Below are 18412 nucleotides of genomic sequence, written 5' to 3' on the forward strand. Positions count from 1 at the left end.
GTGAGATGATCCTGGAGAGGTGGGGAGCTGCAGGCCAGAGGGTGGATTATCATTTACTTTTTGAAAATTGTGTGTAGTTGTGAACACATAGTTTGTTTATCAGAAATCTTGTGCAAGAATATTATGAGAGATCTAAATGAGGTTTTATTCAAACAGCATGATCAGGTATTTACAATTCAGAAAACCCACACCCTATGAGCAAACGCTTTGGCGACAGTGGGAAGGAAAAACTCTCTTTTAACAGGAAAAAAGCTCCAAAAGAACCAGGCTCAGGGAGGGGCGGGGCCATCTGCTGCGACCGGTTGAGGTGAGAGAAGGAAGACAGGATAAAGACTGTGGAAGAGAGACAGAGATTACTCACTGCAGCTGGTGAGGGTTAGGGTAGGTACAAGCACCTCCTGCAGTTTATGTGTTTGTTGTGTTCAACACGTTCTCACTCCCAAAGCGTAACATTTTACGCTAGGTGACAAATCGTCAACATATTACATTTTCGGCTACCCACCACGTTCCGAAATGACGACCTCGGAAAAATGAGGAAATATGAGAACTGTCTGGACTGAATCTACACATGTTCGCTCTTTTTCTTCAAATCGCTTAGAAAAACGCTATTTAACGCCATTAAAGTCCTGGTTAAGATCAGGAATAAGGTTAGGTTTAGGGCTGGAATACAGGGCTGGAACGTCTATCACCGCGGGAGCGTCATTGCACTGGATTTCAGCCATAACCCGCCACGTACCATAAGAACACCGAAGGTCTCCTTTCGTGTTCCTCAGGAACGCCGCGGGACGTGACAAAACGTCGGCATGTTACGCCTCGTGCTCTACCAGCTTCTGCTTTATTAGGAAATGATCTGTTTCGTCCGGTTCCTCTGCATGAGAACAGCTGATACCTGGTGTTTTAGGAATGATGCTGATCTGCTCAGTACTGCTGACATCACTGTGGTTAATTTTAGGGTCACTCACTTTAAAACAAAACAAGTATTCTTGCTTTGACCTCTGACAGGCCAGGAATACAGTTGATTTGTGTTCCAACACAATTATATAAACTTTATTCATATAAAAATGGTTTTGCAGTTAATTACATATATATTTTTAAATGATTGCCCTTTTAGATACTTAAAGCATTATTTTATTCAGGATTAGTTGTACAAGAATAAAACATCACAACTACCTTTATGATTTGTTTAAAAGTCTTTATAGACAAATTTCACAGTGTTTCGGTCGCGCTTTGATTCAGAAACACACATGGATGACAAAAAAATACAGATTTTACTGGGAATGTATTAATCTGCACATCAGCCCATGCACTTTGAGCTTTAATTATTATTGATGTTATTTAAATCTATCCATCCATGAATGCATGACAAACAGGTGAAACAATGATCACACAGTGGGCTGTTTGTGTGCAGCAGACTGTGGTCAGGTTGAGCTGAGGTTCCCTGATCGTTTCACCTGAGGGTTCATTTTCTGTGACGCCAGCCTGAGCAGAGTCACTCTGTGTTCGTGACAGGATAGGTATCGGGTCCAGTACTTCCTGAACTGCTCATCACGAAAGCCATAGATCATGGGGCTCAGGAAGCGAGGGATGATGTAGACAAGCAGGAAAAAGATATATCGAATCTCCAGGCTCAGCTGAGGGAAGAGAGAGATCAGAGCCGCCTGAAGGGAGGGAACCACAAAGGCGAGCATGCACAGCAGCAGCTGAAACAAAAACAGTGTAGATAAAGCTGATTTATGCCTCTGGACTCAGATATTTTCAGATATATGTTCCTTTAACTGTTCAGGGGATGTGGTAAAAGTAACAATAGGGACAAAAAAGGACAAAGAGGCAAAACTGGCTTCTTTGTAGGTTGTAGGTTGCTGGTTGCACCGGCAGTGGGCAAAGCCGGGTCTTCCAGATTTTTCTCCACAGCCACACGCTCCAGCTCCAGCTGGAAGGTGTTTCCAGGACAGCCAAGACATGGTGTTCCAGTTCAGATTCCCAGGAGGCCAACTGCCTGAACCACATCAACTGACCTTACTGTAAAGAGCATGCAACATGGAGGAGCAGCAGCTCTACTCCAAGATCCTTCCAGATCTTTAAGCTCCTCACTCTATCTCTAAGGCTAAGCCCATGCACCCATATGAGGCAAACTCATTTCAGCTGCTTGTATTCATGACCTTACTCAGATTTCATTGCCATAGCTGAGGGTTATAATGTAGATGGACTAATAAATCAAAATCTGTGTTCCAATGCCCACATTGCTGCTGATGTTGTTCCAGTCCACCTGTCCAACTCACTCTCCACCTTCCCATCACTCATGAATAAAATCAGGTTCTCAGACCGATTAATTTTCACAGTACACCAGACTGGTGGCTCTGGGCTGTAACCCTTCTCCAAATCTACAAAAAAATGAAGACTGGACGGTCAAACTCCCATGATGCCTCCAAAAGTCCCACAAAGGTGAAGATCAGCTCTACTGTTCCATGGCCTGTTTGAAATCTGCTTTGCTCCTCATGGATTTAAGGGCAGTGCCTCCTTCCCATCACCCAGAAACAAACTGTCCCCAGTAAACTGAGCAGTACCCTGATAATTGGAGCAATTATACAACAGTCTCAGTTTTTTAAAAATGGCACCTTCCACACTCTGTCTCCACCTCCACATCCTACTTGTTTGTTGTTTTCGGAATTTTTTTTTTATTCAACATAGAATTAAGTAAACGGTTTAAAAATCTCGTTGCTCTTCATCACACCATCTTTGAACATTTAAGGGGGAACTAGTGATAAAGGCAGATGATAATGTTTGGTGAATGGTGTCGATTCATAAATGCTTTTTCATGGTGTGACACCCACCTGCACCCCGTGAAGCAGCACGGTGTTCCTGGCTCTCTTCACAGAGACGAGGCTTGTTGAGACAGCCTGCGCTGTCAGCATGATCTTACAGTAGGTGTAGAGCAGCGCAAGGGCCACAAAGGAGAGGTAAGTCCCGTCAAACACACAGTTCTTATAGTAAATGGACTGGTCACGAAAAAGAAGTGAGTGGTCACAAAAAATCTTGGTGTGGAAGAAACTCGGAGGCTCCTTGACGATCGTGATGAGGAGGTCGGTGATGGGCGGGGTGATGGTGAGGATGACGATAACGCAGATGAGGAGGAGAGTGCGAGGGATGTTACACATCTGGCTGTAGTGCAGAGGGAAACAGATGGAGATGTAGCGCTCCACGGCCATGCCGGCCAGGATGAGAGGGGTGGAGCGCGTGGTGAGGATCGCTGTCATGATCTAAGGATGGGAGAGGAGGGTGGAGGGAGAGCACAAAGGTTAACAATGGTGTATAGTAGTTAATTTGTAGATCACAGAGTTATATTCTTCTTTACTACCTGTTGTGGATTATAAATCAATAATAACAGTATTCATACAGATCCTGTGAAGATGCAGCACTATTTTCCTTTCCTCTGTTTACGTTAGATGGTCTATAGTCAGGATCCCATAGAAGGATGACATGACATGCAAAACATATGTGATGGGCTTGACTGATGCTGCTGTGATTTACCAGAAGGCAGCAAAAGGAGGCATGGATCTTCCTGAAGATGTAGCTGATCACATAGAGAGCTGTCACCAGGGTTAGCTGCAGAGCATCATTGATCACCATGCAGATGAACATGATGTATCGCGGGTTCTCGTAGAAGAGACTAGAGTCAGAACAAAGAGCTGAGAGCTGAGAGAGAGATGCTGTGGCTTATGTTTGTGTGTATACCATATCATCACATGCAAGTTTTCCTACTTTGGATTCAACTGCTTATTTTTGAACATTTTCCAGGAAATGTCTCTTACTTTTGTCTTTTCAAACCAGTTTAGGCTTTTTATTGCTAAACTGGAGATTAAACTGGACTAATGCAGCGAAGCTGTTTTCACATAAGAGCTCTGGACTGAATTCGCCCTTACTCGTGTGTTGGACACAAGTTCGAAGGGTCACCTCTGAAAGTATTCTCAGTGCTGAAAATACCTCATTTGAGGTGAGGGTGCTTCCTCGCTAGAGCATGCAAGAGTCCCTGTATATGAATTCACCACATTACTTTTATACCAGAGTAAATAATATCAAACAGACTTTTCACGCAGCATTATACTCGAGACTCAAAGGTTAAATGTTTGCTGTACTCTAATACGTTTTTGTGTATCCCTGAGGCTCTGAGTACCTGTGTCGTTGGAAGGTGTGCACCATGCTGCCATTGATGATACTGAGGACCAGCCACACCAGCATGGCCACTATGTTCTTGGTCAGAATGCTTGAGAAGCTCTCCTTAACACCTTCTGTCAGGACAGAGGTGGCGTTTGTCACCAGCGGGTCCAGAGGCCCAGTAGAGGTGGAGTTCATGACCAGCATCTCCTCCTTCTCACTGTCTGAAGGAGCAAAGAAATAAAACCTACAATTATACAATAGTTATACTAATGAACTTCTTCAGTTATTAATTACACACTGTATCTTTAATTAATGATAAATCTTTGATCAATAGTAAATTTCTGGAATATGTTAAAGTACATAGTAGTTTTATATTATTATTATTATTATTATTATTTTTATTATTATTATTATTATTATTATTATTATTATTATTATTATTATTATTATTAGCACAAGTATTATAGTGAAAAAGGCAACTATAATAACATTTTAGGATAATGAGGATAGAAACATGTTAGCCTTCACACACCTGTGCACAGATCTGCTCTTTACAGTAAGGTCAGAGGTCATTTCTAATTCTGTTCTCTCTTATAAAAAACAAACAAAACATTTAGGAGTGCAGGAACATTGTTTTTGTGAGTAACTCAAACACAACATAAACTATGTTCATATACACACACTAAGAAAAGAGGGATGATTACATTTAAAAATCATTCTGTTTCACTGCTGACACATCAACATTCACATTTTATATGTTAATATCATCAGAGAAAATATACAAATGAACAGAAGAAAAACCTTTTTACAACTTTCAGCCTTTACAAACCAACAAAATAGGAAATATTAATATTTTAAATATTGCATTAATGTATGCTAAAGCTTTGATAGCAAGAGGTGGCAATCACAGGCTAGAGCGATGTGCAAAGACATTAAACAGACAGACGTCAGAGCCTCTCACCTGCTGACTCCCTGACTGGGCCTGCTGGCTCTGATAAGCCCCCTAAATATGATCCGTCCTCTACAGGATGATGTCATATTACTAATTTCAAAACTGGAGCTTTGAGTGGTGCAAACCACAGGACACCACTGTTGTCATGCAGCCAGGCATTTACAACATGTTGCTGCGTTTAATGTAAAGACATTATATCCATGTCCAAAGCTGCTGAAGACCATAAAGTCAGAAAAAACCACACCAAGATGGAAATGCTGGAAATTATTTTGTCACAAAAAGAAATCATGGCTGAAAGACAAGTCTGGGTCACCTTTCATTTCGATCATTTAACCTACATCATGATACAACCCTTAAAAGTTTCACTGAAAATTAACATCTTGAGCTTTACTCCAGATATTAATGATAAAAAACCCCAAATAAAACATCCAGAGTACCAAAGCTTGTTTTTGTATTCCTCATCATAGTCATGAAGTGGGTTTATCTGGATATATTCTATGACATTAATGCTCAAAGTGGGATACATATAAATTGTTGCTCAACAAAAATAAGATTTTGGTTTTAGAATAATTGACTCAGTATTATATTTTCATTCATTTTGATATCTCCTGTGATGAGGAGTCAAAAATGATGTGACTTCAAAAGCACGTAGCTCTAATTTTAATTTTCGTAATATGAGGGTAAAATTATTTTTTGTATTAAAAAAGCAGATTTTGAGGTCAGCTGAAACTTTTTTAAAGGTTTTATCAGATGGTTTTTATCTTGCTTTTCCTTCAGGCTGCATTTGATTTCATTCAGTGTCCCATTCTGCAGTTTTAGTCTGTGAGACGGTGGTGAGCTGGATTTGTGTTAGAAATATAATCAGCAACATTATTTTGCTTGACTGACTTCTTGCTCACTGCGAGTCTTAGCGAAGGATTAGAAAAAGGCCAACATTGGTTATCAAGTAAACCTGGGCAGGTGTTAGTATACCAGGATTTCAACATGTTACGCAGCCTTTCTCTGTAAAATAAATAACATAAACCGAGACATCAATAAACTCAGAATGTTTTCAGTCAGTAGAAGGTTTTACAGCAGAGAACAGATTTTGCCACAAGGTGGAGCTTTTTTCTATTGAGACTGTACATATGGGAGAGGTGCTGCTCGGTGTAGCAGTGTCCACAGTATCCTGAAGGATAAATTAGTCTATGTGCTTCCTCTGCATGCTGAGTTTGGAGTTTATCTCTGTCACTGAAGATCTGTGCCACATTTAAAATGGTTTGGCTTAATGAAAGTGAACACAACTCTTACGAAGAGTGTAGCGGAAAAAGAAATGTGCTGACCTCTTTAAGGCGTCTGTACTGGAGTCCAAACTGCAGCTGAAAAAACAGATAAGAGTCTGAACTGTTGCTAACACAGAAAAAGTCAGTGCTTCATATCAAACCATAAAAACATTTATTATGGTCTTGGGTAATCTGTCCTTTATTCTCCCACACAAATGATTTTTTTTTATCCCTGATTTAATTTGTTGGGACGTGGCCTCCCCAACTCAGACTGATGGAGTTCAATAAGCTTTCGCTCCTTTGAACAGTTTGTTTTCTCCTTAATCTCGGAGACATTCACACATTCAGACCACATGAAATTAGATATTTGCACTTGCCAGGATTGTCAACATAAAATACATTTTTATGTATTTATTTTTCACATTAAAACATTGCAAATTATAGGTTTTCTTCAAGCACTATACAAGTCTCTATAAGTGGTTTTTGTCCTCGGGCGTTACTTTCTTCACTTTGTTTCTGCATCTGTTGCTCAGAAAGTATATCCTGAGGTACTCCCTGAACTTCTTGTCTCTGACACCGTAGATGATTGGACTCAGAAAACGGGGCAGGATGTAGACGATCAGGTAGTTTGCAAATCTGATTTCAAGGATCCGACCTGGGAAGATGATGTGCAGGACCACCTCCACGCTAGGAGAGACGTAGGAGAGCATGCACATAGCCAGCTGGGCCCCGTGGAGGAGGATGGTGTTCCTGGCTTTCTGGGCTGATGTCTTATCTGTGGAGAGGGCTCTGGCTGCAAACAGGATCCTCAAATAGGTGACGACCAGAATCAGAAACACACAGGAGAAGTAGATGATATCAAAGGCTTGCCTTTTGTACGCCAGGATCGGGTCTTTGAACACATTCTGGCGCAAGCAGAACACCGACTCATGAAAGAAGCTCAGAGACTCGGTTGCAAGTGTTACAAACAGATCTGTAATATCAGGAGCCACACAGATAAACCAAATCATCCCGATGACGATGTAGGTCCTCCTCACGGTGCAGATTTGGGTATACCGCAGAGGTTCGCATATGGCTATGTAGCACTCGATGGCCATGGCAGCTAAGTTGACAGGGGTGTTTCTGGTGGTGAAGACTGCCACCAGGATGAAGAAGCAGCAGAAGGCGACGTTAATCTTGTAGAAGATGTAGCTGAGGATGAAAAGCATGATGGTGACAGTCAGCTGGATGGCATCGTTGATCACCATGTGGATGAAGAGGATGTAACGAGGGTCGTCATGAAAGGTCTGAAGGAGGAAACAGAGGGAGTGAAATGTCCTGTGCTGTGATACTTCTGTGTGACACTCCTCGGTGAGTTTGGTGTAGAGGCACATGAACCACTTCTCCATCTGATGCATTCAAACCTCACTGCAAATTTCCAGACATGCACATTAATCGTGAACTCCAGCTTTAAATCACAGCTGTGGACAAGAGTCACAGCGACCTCTATAGAGAGGCAGCTGAGAGGAAGCAGAATGACTCTGTGGTTAACAGCAGTAGAGATTATTGTAGAGGTTTTGTTTCTCCATGGACTAAAAAGAAAAGAGTGACGGGCGTAAGTAGAGTTTGGGGGAAATACTGCCTCAAAAACAGTTTTATTAGCTGCGGTTTCATGTACTCTTTTTTCTAAATTCCATAAAAATAAAACATCCTCTGTTTTTAGACACATTAAGGACGAATAACAATAAGCAACTTTTACAACCTTCCAAATTTTTGTATCACTCACTCAGCAGCAGAAATAATACCGGCCTTATCATCAAATATGGAGTGAATGGAAAAAAAAAACCTTTACAGGTGCCTGATGTCACTCACGGTCAGCTGCTCTTCAGTTTGTCTTTGCTGCTGTTGTTAGTACAAAATGCCTTCAGTGTCTTACTGGAGTGCAGTGAAGCACACACTCTTGAAACAGCAAGATCAAATATCAAAATCTCTGCTATATCTATATTTCAAACATGCTTTGTATGTGTGTTTTGGTACTTTCTTCTTATTTTTTTGTCACTGTTTTTCTCTATGTGTTGATCTTATAATGACATCTTTAAATTGTTTTGTGTAATTTCCTGTAAATATGCACTAAACATACATTTATCAGATCATACATGTGTGACGTTTATGTTCTGTGGGTGCTGCAGGGCCAGTAAACCAAAATATCATATTAATAACATGTTTTGGATTAATAATTATAAATGACAGGATAAATAATAATATGTGACAAATAAGCTGCTCTGTGTGTGTGTGTGTGTGTGTGTGTGTGTGTGTGTGCGTGTGTGTTTACCTGGTGTCTAAAAAACGTGACCACCAAGGTGCCGTTGATGTAACTGAGTGTGAGCCAGACCAGAACCACGATCAGGTTCTTGACAAACGCTGTGGTGAAAGTATCTCTGATGAGCAGCAGCTGATCCAGCAACGAGAGACAAGAAATTCAGTTTATCTGCTTCTGGTGTCTGTTAGCACACACATGAAACAGGAAACGGAGAATAACAGCAAACAACATCTTCATTGTTTATTTGGGTGATAGTGTCTGGACTGAATTTTCCTCTTGTAGCCTTGATAAAAGTACATTTTACTGAGCAGACTTTCAAGTTTTAGTAATTTGTTTACACCATAAAGTAAATCAACATGAGGATTTTATTTAAATATAAATAGATTTCTATTTTAACTGATATAATTATTTACTGGAGCTGCTTTACTGAACCTGATAAGGGACGGTCATGTTGCCTCTGAGACCCAGCAGTGAGCTCATTCTTCACATGTGAGACCTGAGGGAGGATGGACACAGACAACACAATACCTGTTTAAATAACTCATCCTAGTACAACTACATTAATAGTAGTATCATAATTTTAATAATCAGTTTAAAAAAAGAAAATCTTGCATACCACAATTTAAAAAGTGGACACTTTCCCCTAAAATAAAGGAGCTGTGTGTGAGTTTTACAATTTTACTGCCACATTATTATGAATTTCCTACTTTGTTCTGAGTCTGTATTTTAGTCTTAGCTGCTGATGCTTTAACAGATCAGATTTTTCTGATCTCCCCCATTACCTGTCTGACATGAGCGTCGGCCAAAACTCAAACCATTCTCAGTTATTATATAACTATAATATCATACATGTTAACAGCAGATTCATTTAGGTCTGGGTCTGTGTTTAAATAAACATTTGATTAAATAAAAACTGCCATGCTCTTTCCTTTTCATCACAAAGTTATAAAATTGTGGTTTTGTTTCAGTTAGTGCAGTTTTATTCCATATAATGTTAATAAATGTCTACCTGAGCACTCAAAGGGCTTTATGCAAATTGCTTCATTTACCCATAAACACACTTTCTATCTAACATTCACACACATTCAAATTGGATGGATGAATCAGAGGATGGCAATATTAGTAATAGTAGTAATACTCCATTACATGTGAATGACCTCAAATTTTACATTTAGGTAAATAATATTTAAAACATTAAATAGGAATAACATTTAAAATATAGAATATAGTTAAATTATATAAATAAAGGAACAGAGTAACTGCTGCCATGCAAACAAATTGACACTGCAGAGATTTTAATGAGGACCTACCTGAGTGCAGGTGAAACACAGAAGGCAAGCAGTGTGAGAGCGGAGCTTTTATAAGCGTTTCAGTGTTTATCACAGGAGGGAAAGCTTTGCTTAGGCTGCTGCCCCTGCGACCTGGCCTCGGATAAAGCGGATGAAGATGGATGGATGGATGGAAAGCTTCCTGATGATGAGAGCGATGGTGCTGCTGTGATTGCTATGGTCTCAAGCATTTGACTACAATTATTTTAACCAGTTTTGCATAATCAAATATGAGATTTGAAAAAAAAAATCAAATGGTTAAAAAAATAACAGAAAAATAAATGTTAATCTCTGTCAGCTGTACCAAGTCATTGCTTTTACTGTAAAGCAGGGGTGGGGAACTCCAGGCCTCAAGGCCCGTGTCCTGCAGGCTTTAGATGTGTCCTTGATCCAACACAGCTGATTTAAATGGTTAAATTACCTCTTCAACATTTCTTGAAGTTCTCCAGAGGCCTGGTAATGAACTAATCATTTGATTCAGGTGTGTTGACCCAGGGTGAGATCTAAAACCTGCAGGACACGGCTCTCGAGGCCTGGAGTTCCCCACCCCTGCTGTAAAGGGACCAGTCATGTATAATCCCCCAACAAAGGCCAAGTCTGAAGCATGAATGCTCTTTGTCACAGTTTCTTAAAAATATATGAATCAGTCACAGCAATTTTCATTATCCTTAATTTAAAAGATAAAAGGCCAAAAAGAAGAGAAGAAAATGAAGCTTAGTCTGAACTAAGAGGACTTTATTTATTATTTATTACCAAAGCATGATGCACAGTAAACCCCAAACTAACCTCTGATCATTTAAGGCTGGTGGTGAGTTTTTTCTGCTTTACTTTTAGTGTTTTCATTGCACATTAACATGGAATTTATACAAAATGTCTCATCATTTCTTGACTAATCCCAGTGGATATTTTCTTTTCACTGAATAATTATAAGCCCCCCCCCCGCAAAAAAGAAATACGGTATTTATTTATTTATGGTATTTATTTATTTATTTGCAGCATAAAAAACACAAATTAAGTTAATAATAAAGTTTTATACTGTTGCAGATGTAACATTAAGTGAGGCCTTTTTAGTAGTGGTGTTTTCTGGGTGGGTGATTCCTCTCTCACTGCAAACGAGGTACCTTCTCACATATTTCCTGAACGTCTGGTCTCGCAGTCCATAAACGATGGGACTTATAAACCGTGGTATGATCTGGACAATGACAAAGGAAGCAAATCGTATGGGACTTTCCCGGTTCGGGAATAAAAAAAACAAGCTCTGTTCAAAAATGGGCCTCACATAATTCAGCATAAGTAGCAGCACCTGAAAACCATGAAGAAGAATAGTGTTTCTGGCTTTTTTGATGTCACCGGTTAGTCCCTTGGCTGCAAATATAATCCTAGCGTAGGTGTATATGAGTGTGAGCCAGACCACGACAAGACAAACAATGTGTGAAGCGTCCCTCTTGTTCAGGCTGTATGTGCTTCTGAACACGAAATCTCTAACGCATCTCACTTTAGAGTGAAAGAACTGCAGAGGCTCTGTAGCCAGGAGGATGAACAGGTCAGGGAGGATAAAGAGTGCACTGGCAGCCCAGATCAAACCAATCAGAATGTAGGTTTTCTTGACTGTACAGATCTGCCCGTGACGGAGAGGCATGCAGACGGCGATGTAACACTCGATTGCCATGCCAGCCAGATTTAATGGGGAGTTGTGGGTGACGATGATGGAAATGATCAGCAGGATGATGCAGTAAGGCACGAAGAAGATGCGCAGGGCGTAACTGATGATGAGGAGAAGAGTTGACAGGAAAAGCCACATCATGTCATTGATCACCAGGTGGATGAAGAGAATGTAACGAGGGTTTGAATGTAAGATCTGTAGAGTAAAAACAGTGAATCCACATATGTGAGGGAAACAGGATTCCTTTTAAAGCAATTTGATGTTTCTGCAAATGGGCAAGAAAAGATTTTCACTACATGGTACTGAAAGCAGACTCTACGGTTAGCAATAACTGACACAAAGTATTACAATAAGGATTTTTAACTATTCGAACTACTTGATATTGATTTAATCACATTTTCCTGAAATTTTACACCTTTAAAGAAAGCTTCCATGTTTTTCAGAAGCAGATGATTTTTATTTTATTTCAATAATTCGGAGTAAAAGACTAGATTTAAAGGCATGCCTTGATGCATAAAAATACACTATTTGCAGAGAAGCACACTGTATCAATATTTCCTAATGTCGTTTTTTACATAGAAAAATCTGAAAATGAATCACAGTGAGAGTGATAAACTACTCTTTTTTCATGTATCGCTTAAGATTCAGAGCAAAACCAGCACACCAAAAACATGAACGCATAAATATATAATACAAAATACTACTATACATATGCAGTCAGGCGGCAAATACTGATCTTTATCCTTTTAAACAAAAAGAAGAAAGAGCTTTGCCATTAGATTAAACTCAAAACAGGTAAAACTCTGCATCTGTTTCTTTAAGCAGAACAAAACATAGTCAGAAAGGGTTTGCATTTAAGATCTGCCCTGTGCTGCAGTAATAATAATCACAATTTTTCATGATTTGTACAACAATGTACGAGTTTATACCTGATATTTTCTGAAGGTGTGGATCAGGGTGCCATTGATGTAATTAATGGTGATGCAGAGGGCTGCAGCTACTATGTAGTTGGTCAGGAGGGGATTCTCCTCATACGAGGTTAGAGTGGAAGAGAAATTGACTGAAGACAAATTCATGTCTGACACAACAAATCCTCCCAGTCTGAAATGATCACACACACACACACACACACACATACGTGTTTTCGTGATATATCAGTACGTATGACAAAAATGTGACAAATGGGAACGTGCCTTTCCGAAGGTCCTAGAGGTATGGGAATCACAAAAAGTTTGACCCATGCTTCCAGGAACACGCCCATCTGTTGAGATTTTGGCTAGGGCTAAATTTTGGTCAAACCTGAATTTAATGCTACTTGTGAGGACACTGTCAGGTTTATGTGACTTATGAGTACCATAAGGTCACACACAGATATTTCACGTTTAGGTGAATTGTGAAGCCCATGGAAACACATAATTTTCAAGTATACATGACTTATAAGGACCAGGTAAGGGTAGGTTCTGTATTTTTAGCTTGGCTCCTTTTGAGATTACAATATAATAGACATGGATGCACAATAGTAATGCTCACCAGTCGGGTAACTTCTGACAGAAATATCAGACATTTATGTGTTAATAAAACAGTAAATCTGAGCTGTGTAAAGACTTTAAAAAAAAAAAGACATGGGTCAAATGTGGTCAGTCTACTTTTTAAGTCTTGATATTGTAATGCATTAATTCATTTTGCAGTGAATGTTCATGTGAATAAAAACGTGGAACATTATCTGCCTTTCTTATCATTTAATTGCAAAAAGCACCCAGCATAAACCACAGATTTATGAGTAAGAACAATGCAATACAGAAAACTGCAATACTGACATAACTGTGGAAGTAACAAAGTATCTCTCTTGCTTGTTTCTTTTTTTCTTGCATCTTTCTTTTAATGCTATGATCCTGTTGTGGATGTAGTACCTTATGACAACCCAGTCTCTGCCTTTCAGAGCTGCCGGCTCTGCTTGGAGGCAGCAGTCACATTCCTTTTTACCTGGTACTTTGCAGCTTTTTATGAAGTGAAACGTGCCGCTCAGCAACCTTCACTTCATCATTTGTCCACTTGCTTCTCACCGTCCCAGCTGTCATGAATGGAAACAAAAGAAAATATCTTAATGCGAATGCAAGAAAAGATAAAAAATATTCTAGTTTATAATGTGAATACAAAATGTTCTTAAACCTTGCTTTCTACTGGAGCACTTTAAAGGAGCAATAAGCACAATTCATCATACTTAGGTTGAAGGAATTAAAAATGACTATGTGAAGAACTAGAGGTGTAATTACATCTGGAGTACAGCATGAAGTCACAATCCCTCTCTCTGTGTTGATCTCCAGCCATAGACTTTGGTTTGGTTTACAGGCAGTGCAAAACAGCACACCTAGCAGTGAAAAGATATTGCTTATTGCTCCTTTAAGGATGCTTGGAATGAACCATTTGAAGTGCTGTGTTCTGCTGGGAATCAAATAAGATGAAATGATTTATGATAAAAGCTCTCAATAGTGTCATGTCTGAAAACAAACTTGTCCTTTGATCACAAGTATATTCACCTAAAACATTTTGTATTTGGGTGCCTTTACCCCTTCTTGGTGAAGTGTTGCTAATGTTTTTGTTGTCCAGGGTGATTGAGGCAGAGGTGCCCTTCATCTTGTCCAGGGCAGCTGAGTAAAGCGTGTGGCTTGGAACCCCCGGAATACTTGGTCCTTGAGCCTTTGAAAAGTAACAGTGAAATATGAGAATCAATGCATGCAATAGGTCTGTTTGCTTTTTTCTCTGCATTGTAGGCAAAGTCAGCGTTGGGCAGTGTGTAATTCTACATTAAGGGGCTAAGGGGCGATCGTGGCTCAAGAGTTGTAATCGGAAGGTTGCCGGTTCGAGCCCCGGCTCCGACAGTCTCGGTCGTTGTGTCCTTGGGAAAGACACTTCACCTGTTGCCTACTGGTGGTGGTCAGAGGGCCCGGTGGCGCCAGTGTCCGGCAGTCTCGCCTCTGTCAGTGCGCCCCAGGGTGGCTGTGGCTACAATGTAGCTGCCATCACCAGTGTGTGAATGTCTGTGTGAATGGGTGAATGACTGAATGTGTAAAGCGCTTTGGGGTCCTTAGGGACTAGTAAAGCGCTATACAAATACAGGCCATTTACCATTTGATATGAATATTTTACATGTGAACATAATCTACTAATAATACTCATCACAGTGTGATTGTTTGAAATCGGATAAAGTGTTGTTATCATCATGACAAACATCCCTGCTGTTCAGTTTCAATGTAACACACACTAGAGTTGTTGGTTCTACCAATTGAGAAAGGCTAAAAAAACAAATTCATGTCCTTCACAGCTTAAAACAATCTGAGGACAATGTAACACAAAAACATCAAATTTAGTAGGAATAAATATCAAGCTGATGCTTTAAAGGGAAAGTTAGGACTAACAAATGATACGCCAATTTCTTTCTCCTAAGATGTTCACAAACAAGTAATGCTAATGTTGAATATGGGAAACTTTCAATCAAACTGATTATTTTAATACAATCAAAGGGCATTTCATTTATACACTAGGCCCAACTGACACATATACTTGATACCAAATACAAAAAAATAATGTGTAACCTGTTGGAAGAATGAAGTGGGTATGTCACTCACCAATTGGTCTGAAGGAGGTTGAGACAGGATCTCAGCACTTGGTCTCTGCAACAAAAGACAACAATATAACGTCAGAAACATTCTCTAGTATAAATCCCGACTATTTAATTAACTACAGATCATATTTGTATCAGTGAATATTATTACAGAAGGATCTGACTTCCTTATACCAGATTCTATAGAAACTTAACACTTTACGGTTCTGCTACCCAACGATATGAGGACAGTGTAACACACACTATAATCACTGGTCCTACCATATGAGGACTTCTACTTAAACACACTCATGTCCTTCACAGCTTAAAACAATATGAGGACAATGTAACACACACTATAATCACTGGTCCTACCATATGAGGACTTCTACTTAAACACACTCATGTCCTTCACAGCTTAAAACAATATGAGGACATGACGACTGAACACGTGTAGAGTTCATGTTCCTGACTTCTAACTTCTCCTGCTGTTGTCAATAAAAGCTCTAAACCCAACACTGATGTAAAGCCATCTATTTCCCCAGAAATTAAATCATGTAAACTGATCAGCGGGAGCTTAATTGGACAAAAACATGTGTAAAAGGACAAAAATATCAAATTTAGTCAGAATAAAGATCAAGCTGATGCTTTAAGGGAAAGGTTTGGACTAACAAACGGTATAGACAATTACTTTATCCTAATGCCAATGGTGATTTTGGTTAACTTTAACTCAAACTGATTGTTTTAGTACAATCAAAGTGCATTTCATTTATGCACTAGGCCCAACTGACACATATACTTGATACCAAATACAAAAAAATAATGTGTAACCTGTTGGAAGAATGAAGTGGGTATGTCACTCACCAATTGGTCTGAAGGAGGTTGAGACAGGATCTCAGCACTTGGTCTCTGCAACAAAAGACAACAATATAACGTCAGAAACATTCTCTAGTATAAATCCCAACTATTTAATTAACTACAGATCATATTTGTATCAGTGAATATTATTACAGAAGGATCTGACTTCCTTATACCAGATTCTATAGAAACTTAACACTGTACGGTTCTGCTACCCAACGATATGAGGACAGTGTAACACACACTAGAGTTGTTGGTCCTACCACATGAGGAAGGCAACTGAAACACAGTCATGTCCTTCACAGCTTAAAACAATATGAGGACAGTGTAACACACACTATAATCACTGGTCCTACCATATGAGGACTTCTACTTTCCTGTTGGAGGTTGAGACAGGATAGAGGGACAGCAGGGAAGTAGCTCGCACAAATGATTCTATTGACACAACAGGGAAGCGAGATTAATGAACTGAACGCAACAGACTCTTTCAAAATAAAACAGGAAACATGGCATGAAAATACAAACGTGGTAATATACAGCCCTAACATAAACTCCTTAAAACGATATTAATAACGTTAAGCCAAACTCAACTAACCCGCCATTAAACATAAGATACTCAAAAACCTTAGAATAACATCAGAAACGCTGGGCCAGATACCCAGACCATGAGCAAATAACTATAATATTATTGATTTGTGCTGAATACGAAAACAATATTATCATTTAAATCCCCCCAAGCATATCTTGTGTTGAAAAAAAATGTGTGTTGCAGTTAGCTACACTGAGCTTAGACTGACTGTCTCTGCAGTTGAAGATGCAGAGCACATGCAAGGCCGCAGGTACATTTAACTCCAGTGGGAATTTAAAAACAGTTAAATTTAACTTCTAATATCTATTGTTAAAGATAAATCTTAAGTAATGTTTTAACATTTATCATCATTCACCACTTTCAATTTGTTCAAATCGATTGTGTATTGTTTTAATTCCGTTTAACTAACCTTAATTAGCTTGTTAAACATACAACTTTACCTTGCAAGTGTGCGTCGAAGCATGGATATCAAAGGTAAATACATACGTCAAGATAAATCTCTCCTGAGTTCTGAAGGTCCCGGATGTGCCGTTCACGCAGAGCTCCGGCGAGTTTGTATCTTGCCGTGACCAGCAGCTCTTTGGTTGAGGCTTTCGAACAATCAGATGCATCTTTACTCACTTGTTGACCAATCAGAGACGTCGTTCTATGCTCCACTGACGAAATGCTGCATCCTCTCACCAGCCACGGTCTCTCCTCGTCCATTTAACAACAAAAACACAGCAACACGTGCTGTATTTGAGGTAGGAACACTTGAGAACTGTCACAATGTTTTGCAAACTGCTGTTACAGTTAATTTTGTTCCGTTAATTTGTTTGGTTCCTATTCTTAAGTAACACTTAATACACATGTGGTTAGCTTGCCTGTCTAGTTTAAGTTAGCATGGGCATGTTGTTCACTGATAGAGTAAGGCCAAAATTGTCCTGATATTGTCAGTGTGTTATCATAAACATGTCCTAATTTGTCATGAAAAGAAGAGCAGCACCCCTAGACCCCCAGGTGAAAATACAGATAATAGATAAGCAATTTAAGAAAATAAGTATAATGTGTATAATAAATGATTTTACTGTCACTTTCCTGGGTCTGTTGACCCAGCGTTTTAAGTTTTGGTTTGTTTGGATGTCGATGTTTATTTATAAGTTCTTTAGGTTTGCTAAGTTCATTTGTTTATTAGATTACCCTTGTGATGTCTGTTTTATTGGGAAAGTCCTTGTCCTATATGCAGTGAGTCTAGTTTTGTTTCCCCTTGTCCCAGCTGTTCCTCATCCCCTCATTATCTCTCTGTGTACTTACAGTGGCTTGCAAAAGTATTCGTCCCTCTTTTCCACATTTTGTCACATTACTGCCACAAACACGAATCAATTTTAATGGAATCCAATTGCAGCAAAAGGTGGTCCTACAAAGTATTGACTCAGGGGGCTGAATAATTACGCACACCCCACTTTTCAGTTATTTATTTGAAAAAAAAAAGTTTGGAATCATGTATGATTTTCGTTCCACTTCTCACGTGTACACCACTTTGTATTGGTCTTTCACGTGGAATTCCAATAAAATTGATTCATGTTTGTGGCTGTAATGTGACAAAATGTGGGAAAGTTAAAGGGGGCCGAATACTTTTGCAAGCCACTGTAAGTCCTGTCCTCATTTGTTCAGTGTCAGGTCATCGGTTGTCTTTGGTGCCACGTTTCCATGTTCCAGGTATCTT

At 39.5% G+C, this 18412-nt stretch overlaps 3 protein-coding genes across 3 annotated transcripts; all 3 read right to left on the reverse strand.

Annotated features, from left to right (window-relative positions):
- Positions 1-1418: 1418 nt before the first annotated feature.
- LOC146387760 (odorant receptor 131-2-like) lies at positions 1419-4359 on the reverse strand. Its single transcript, XM_084927259.1, has 4 exons — positions 4172-4359; positions 3529-3667; positions 2832-3257; positions 1419-1700 (listed from the first exon to the last, which is right to left on the reverse strand). The coding sequence occupies exons 1-4, from the start codon at positions 4357-4359 to the stop codon at positions 1419-1421; spliced, it is 1035 nt and encodes a 344-aa protein (XP_084783385.1).
- Positions 4360-6839: 2480 nt separating this feature from the next.
- LOC146387761 (odorant receptor 131-2-like) lies at positions 6840-9148 on the reverse strand. Its single transcript, XM_084927260.1, has 3 exons — positions 9101-9148; positions 8681-8800; positions 6840-7655 (listed from the first exon to the last, which is right to left on the reverse strand). The coding sequence occupies exons 1-3, from the start codon at positions 9146-9148 to the stop codon at positions 6840-6842; spliced, it is 984 nt and encodes a 327-aa protein (XP_084783386.1).
- A 1878-nt stretch (positions 9149-11026) lies between these two features.
- LOC146387762 (odorant receptor 131-2-like) lies at positions 11027-12735 on the reverse strand. Its single transcript, XM_084927265.1, has 2 exons — positions 12589-12735; positions 11027-11854 (listed from the first exon to the last, which is right to left on the reverse strand). Exons 1-2 carry the CDS (start codon positions 12733-12735, stop codon positions 11027-11029), a joined length of 975 nt encoding a protein of 324 aa, XP_084783391.1.
- Positions 12736-18412: the final 5677 nt, after the last annotated feature.

This window comes from Perissodus microlepis, chromosome 5 (genome assembly GCF_051167445.1).
Source record: "Perissodus microlepis isolate ML-2025 ecotype Zambia chromosome 5, ASM5116744v1, whole genome shotgun sequence".
NCBI classification, from domain to species: domain Eukaryota; kingdom Metazoa; phylum Chordata; class Actinopteri; order Cichliformes; family Cichlidae; genus Perissodus; species Perissodus microlepis.

Coding starts and splice junctions, on each gene's coding strand:
- LOC146387760 (XM_084927259.1), bottom strand. CDS start 4,359: ATGCTGGTCATGAACTCCACCTCTACTGGGCCTCTGGACCCGCTGGTG. Junction 3,258..3,528: donor CCTCCTTTTGCTGCCTTCTG/GTAAATCACAGC, acceptor TCCCATCCTTAG/ATCATGACAGCGATCCTCAC. Junction 1,701..2,831: donor TGCTGCTTCACGGGGTGCAG/GTGGGTGTCACA, acceptor TTTTTGTTTCAG/CTGCTGCTGTGCATGCTCGC.
- LOC146387761 (XM_084927260.1), bottom strand. CDS start 9,148: ATGAGCTCACTGCTGGGTCTCAGAGGCAACATGACCGTCCCTTATCAG. Junction 8,801..9,100: donor ACATGACCGTCCCTTATCAG/GTTCAGTAAAGC, acceptor TTGCTGGATCAG/CTGCTGCTCATCAGAGATAC. Junction 7,656..8,680: donor TCACGTTTTTTAGACACCAG/GTAAACACACAC, acceptor TTCCTCCTTCAG/ACCTTTCATGACGACCCTCG.
- LOC146387762 (XM_084927265.1), bottom strand. CDS start 12,735: ATGAATTTGTCTTCAGTCAATTTCTCTTCCACTCTAACCTCGTATGAG. Junction 11,855..12,588: donor ACACCTTCAGAAAATATCAG/GTATAAACTCGT, acceptor TTTACTCTACAG/ATCTTACATTCAAACCCTCG.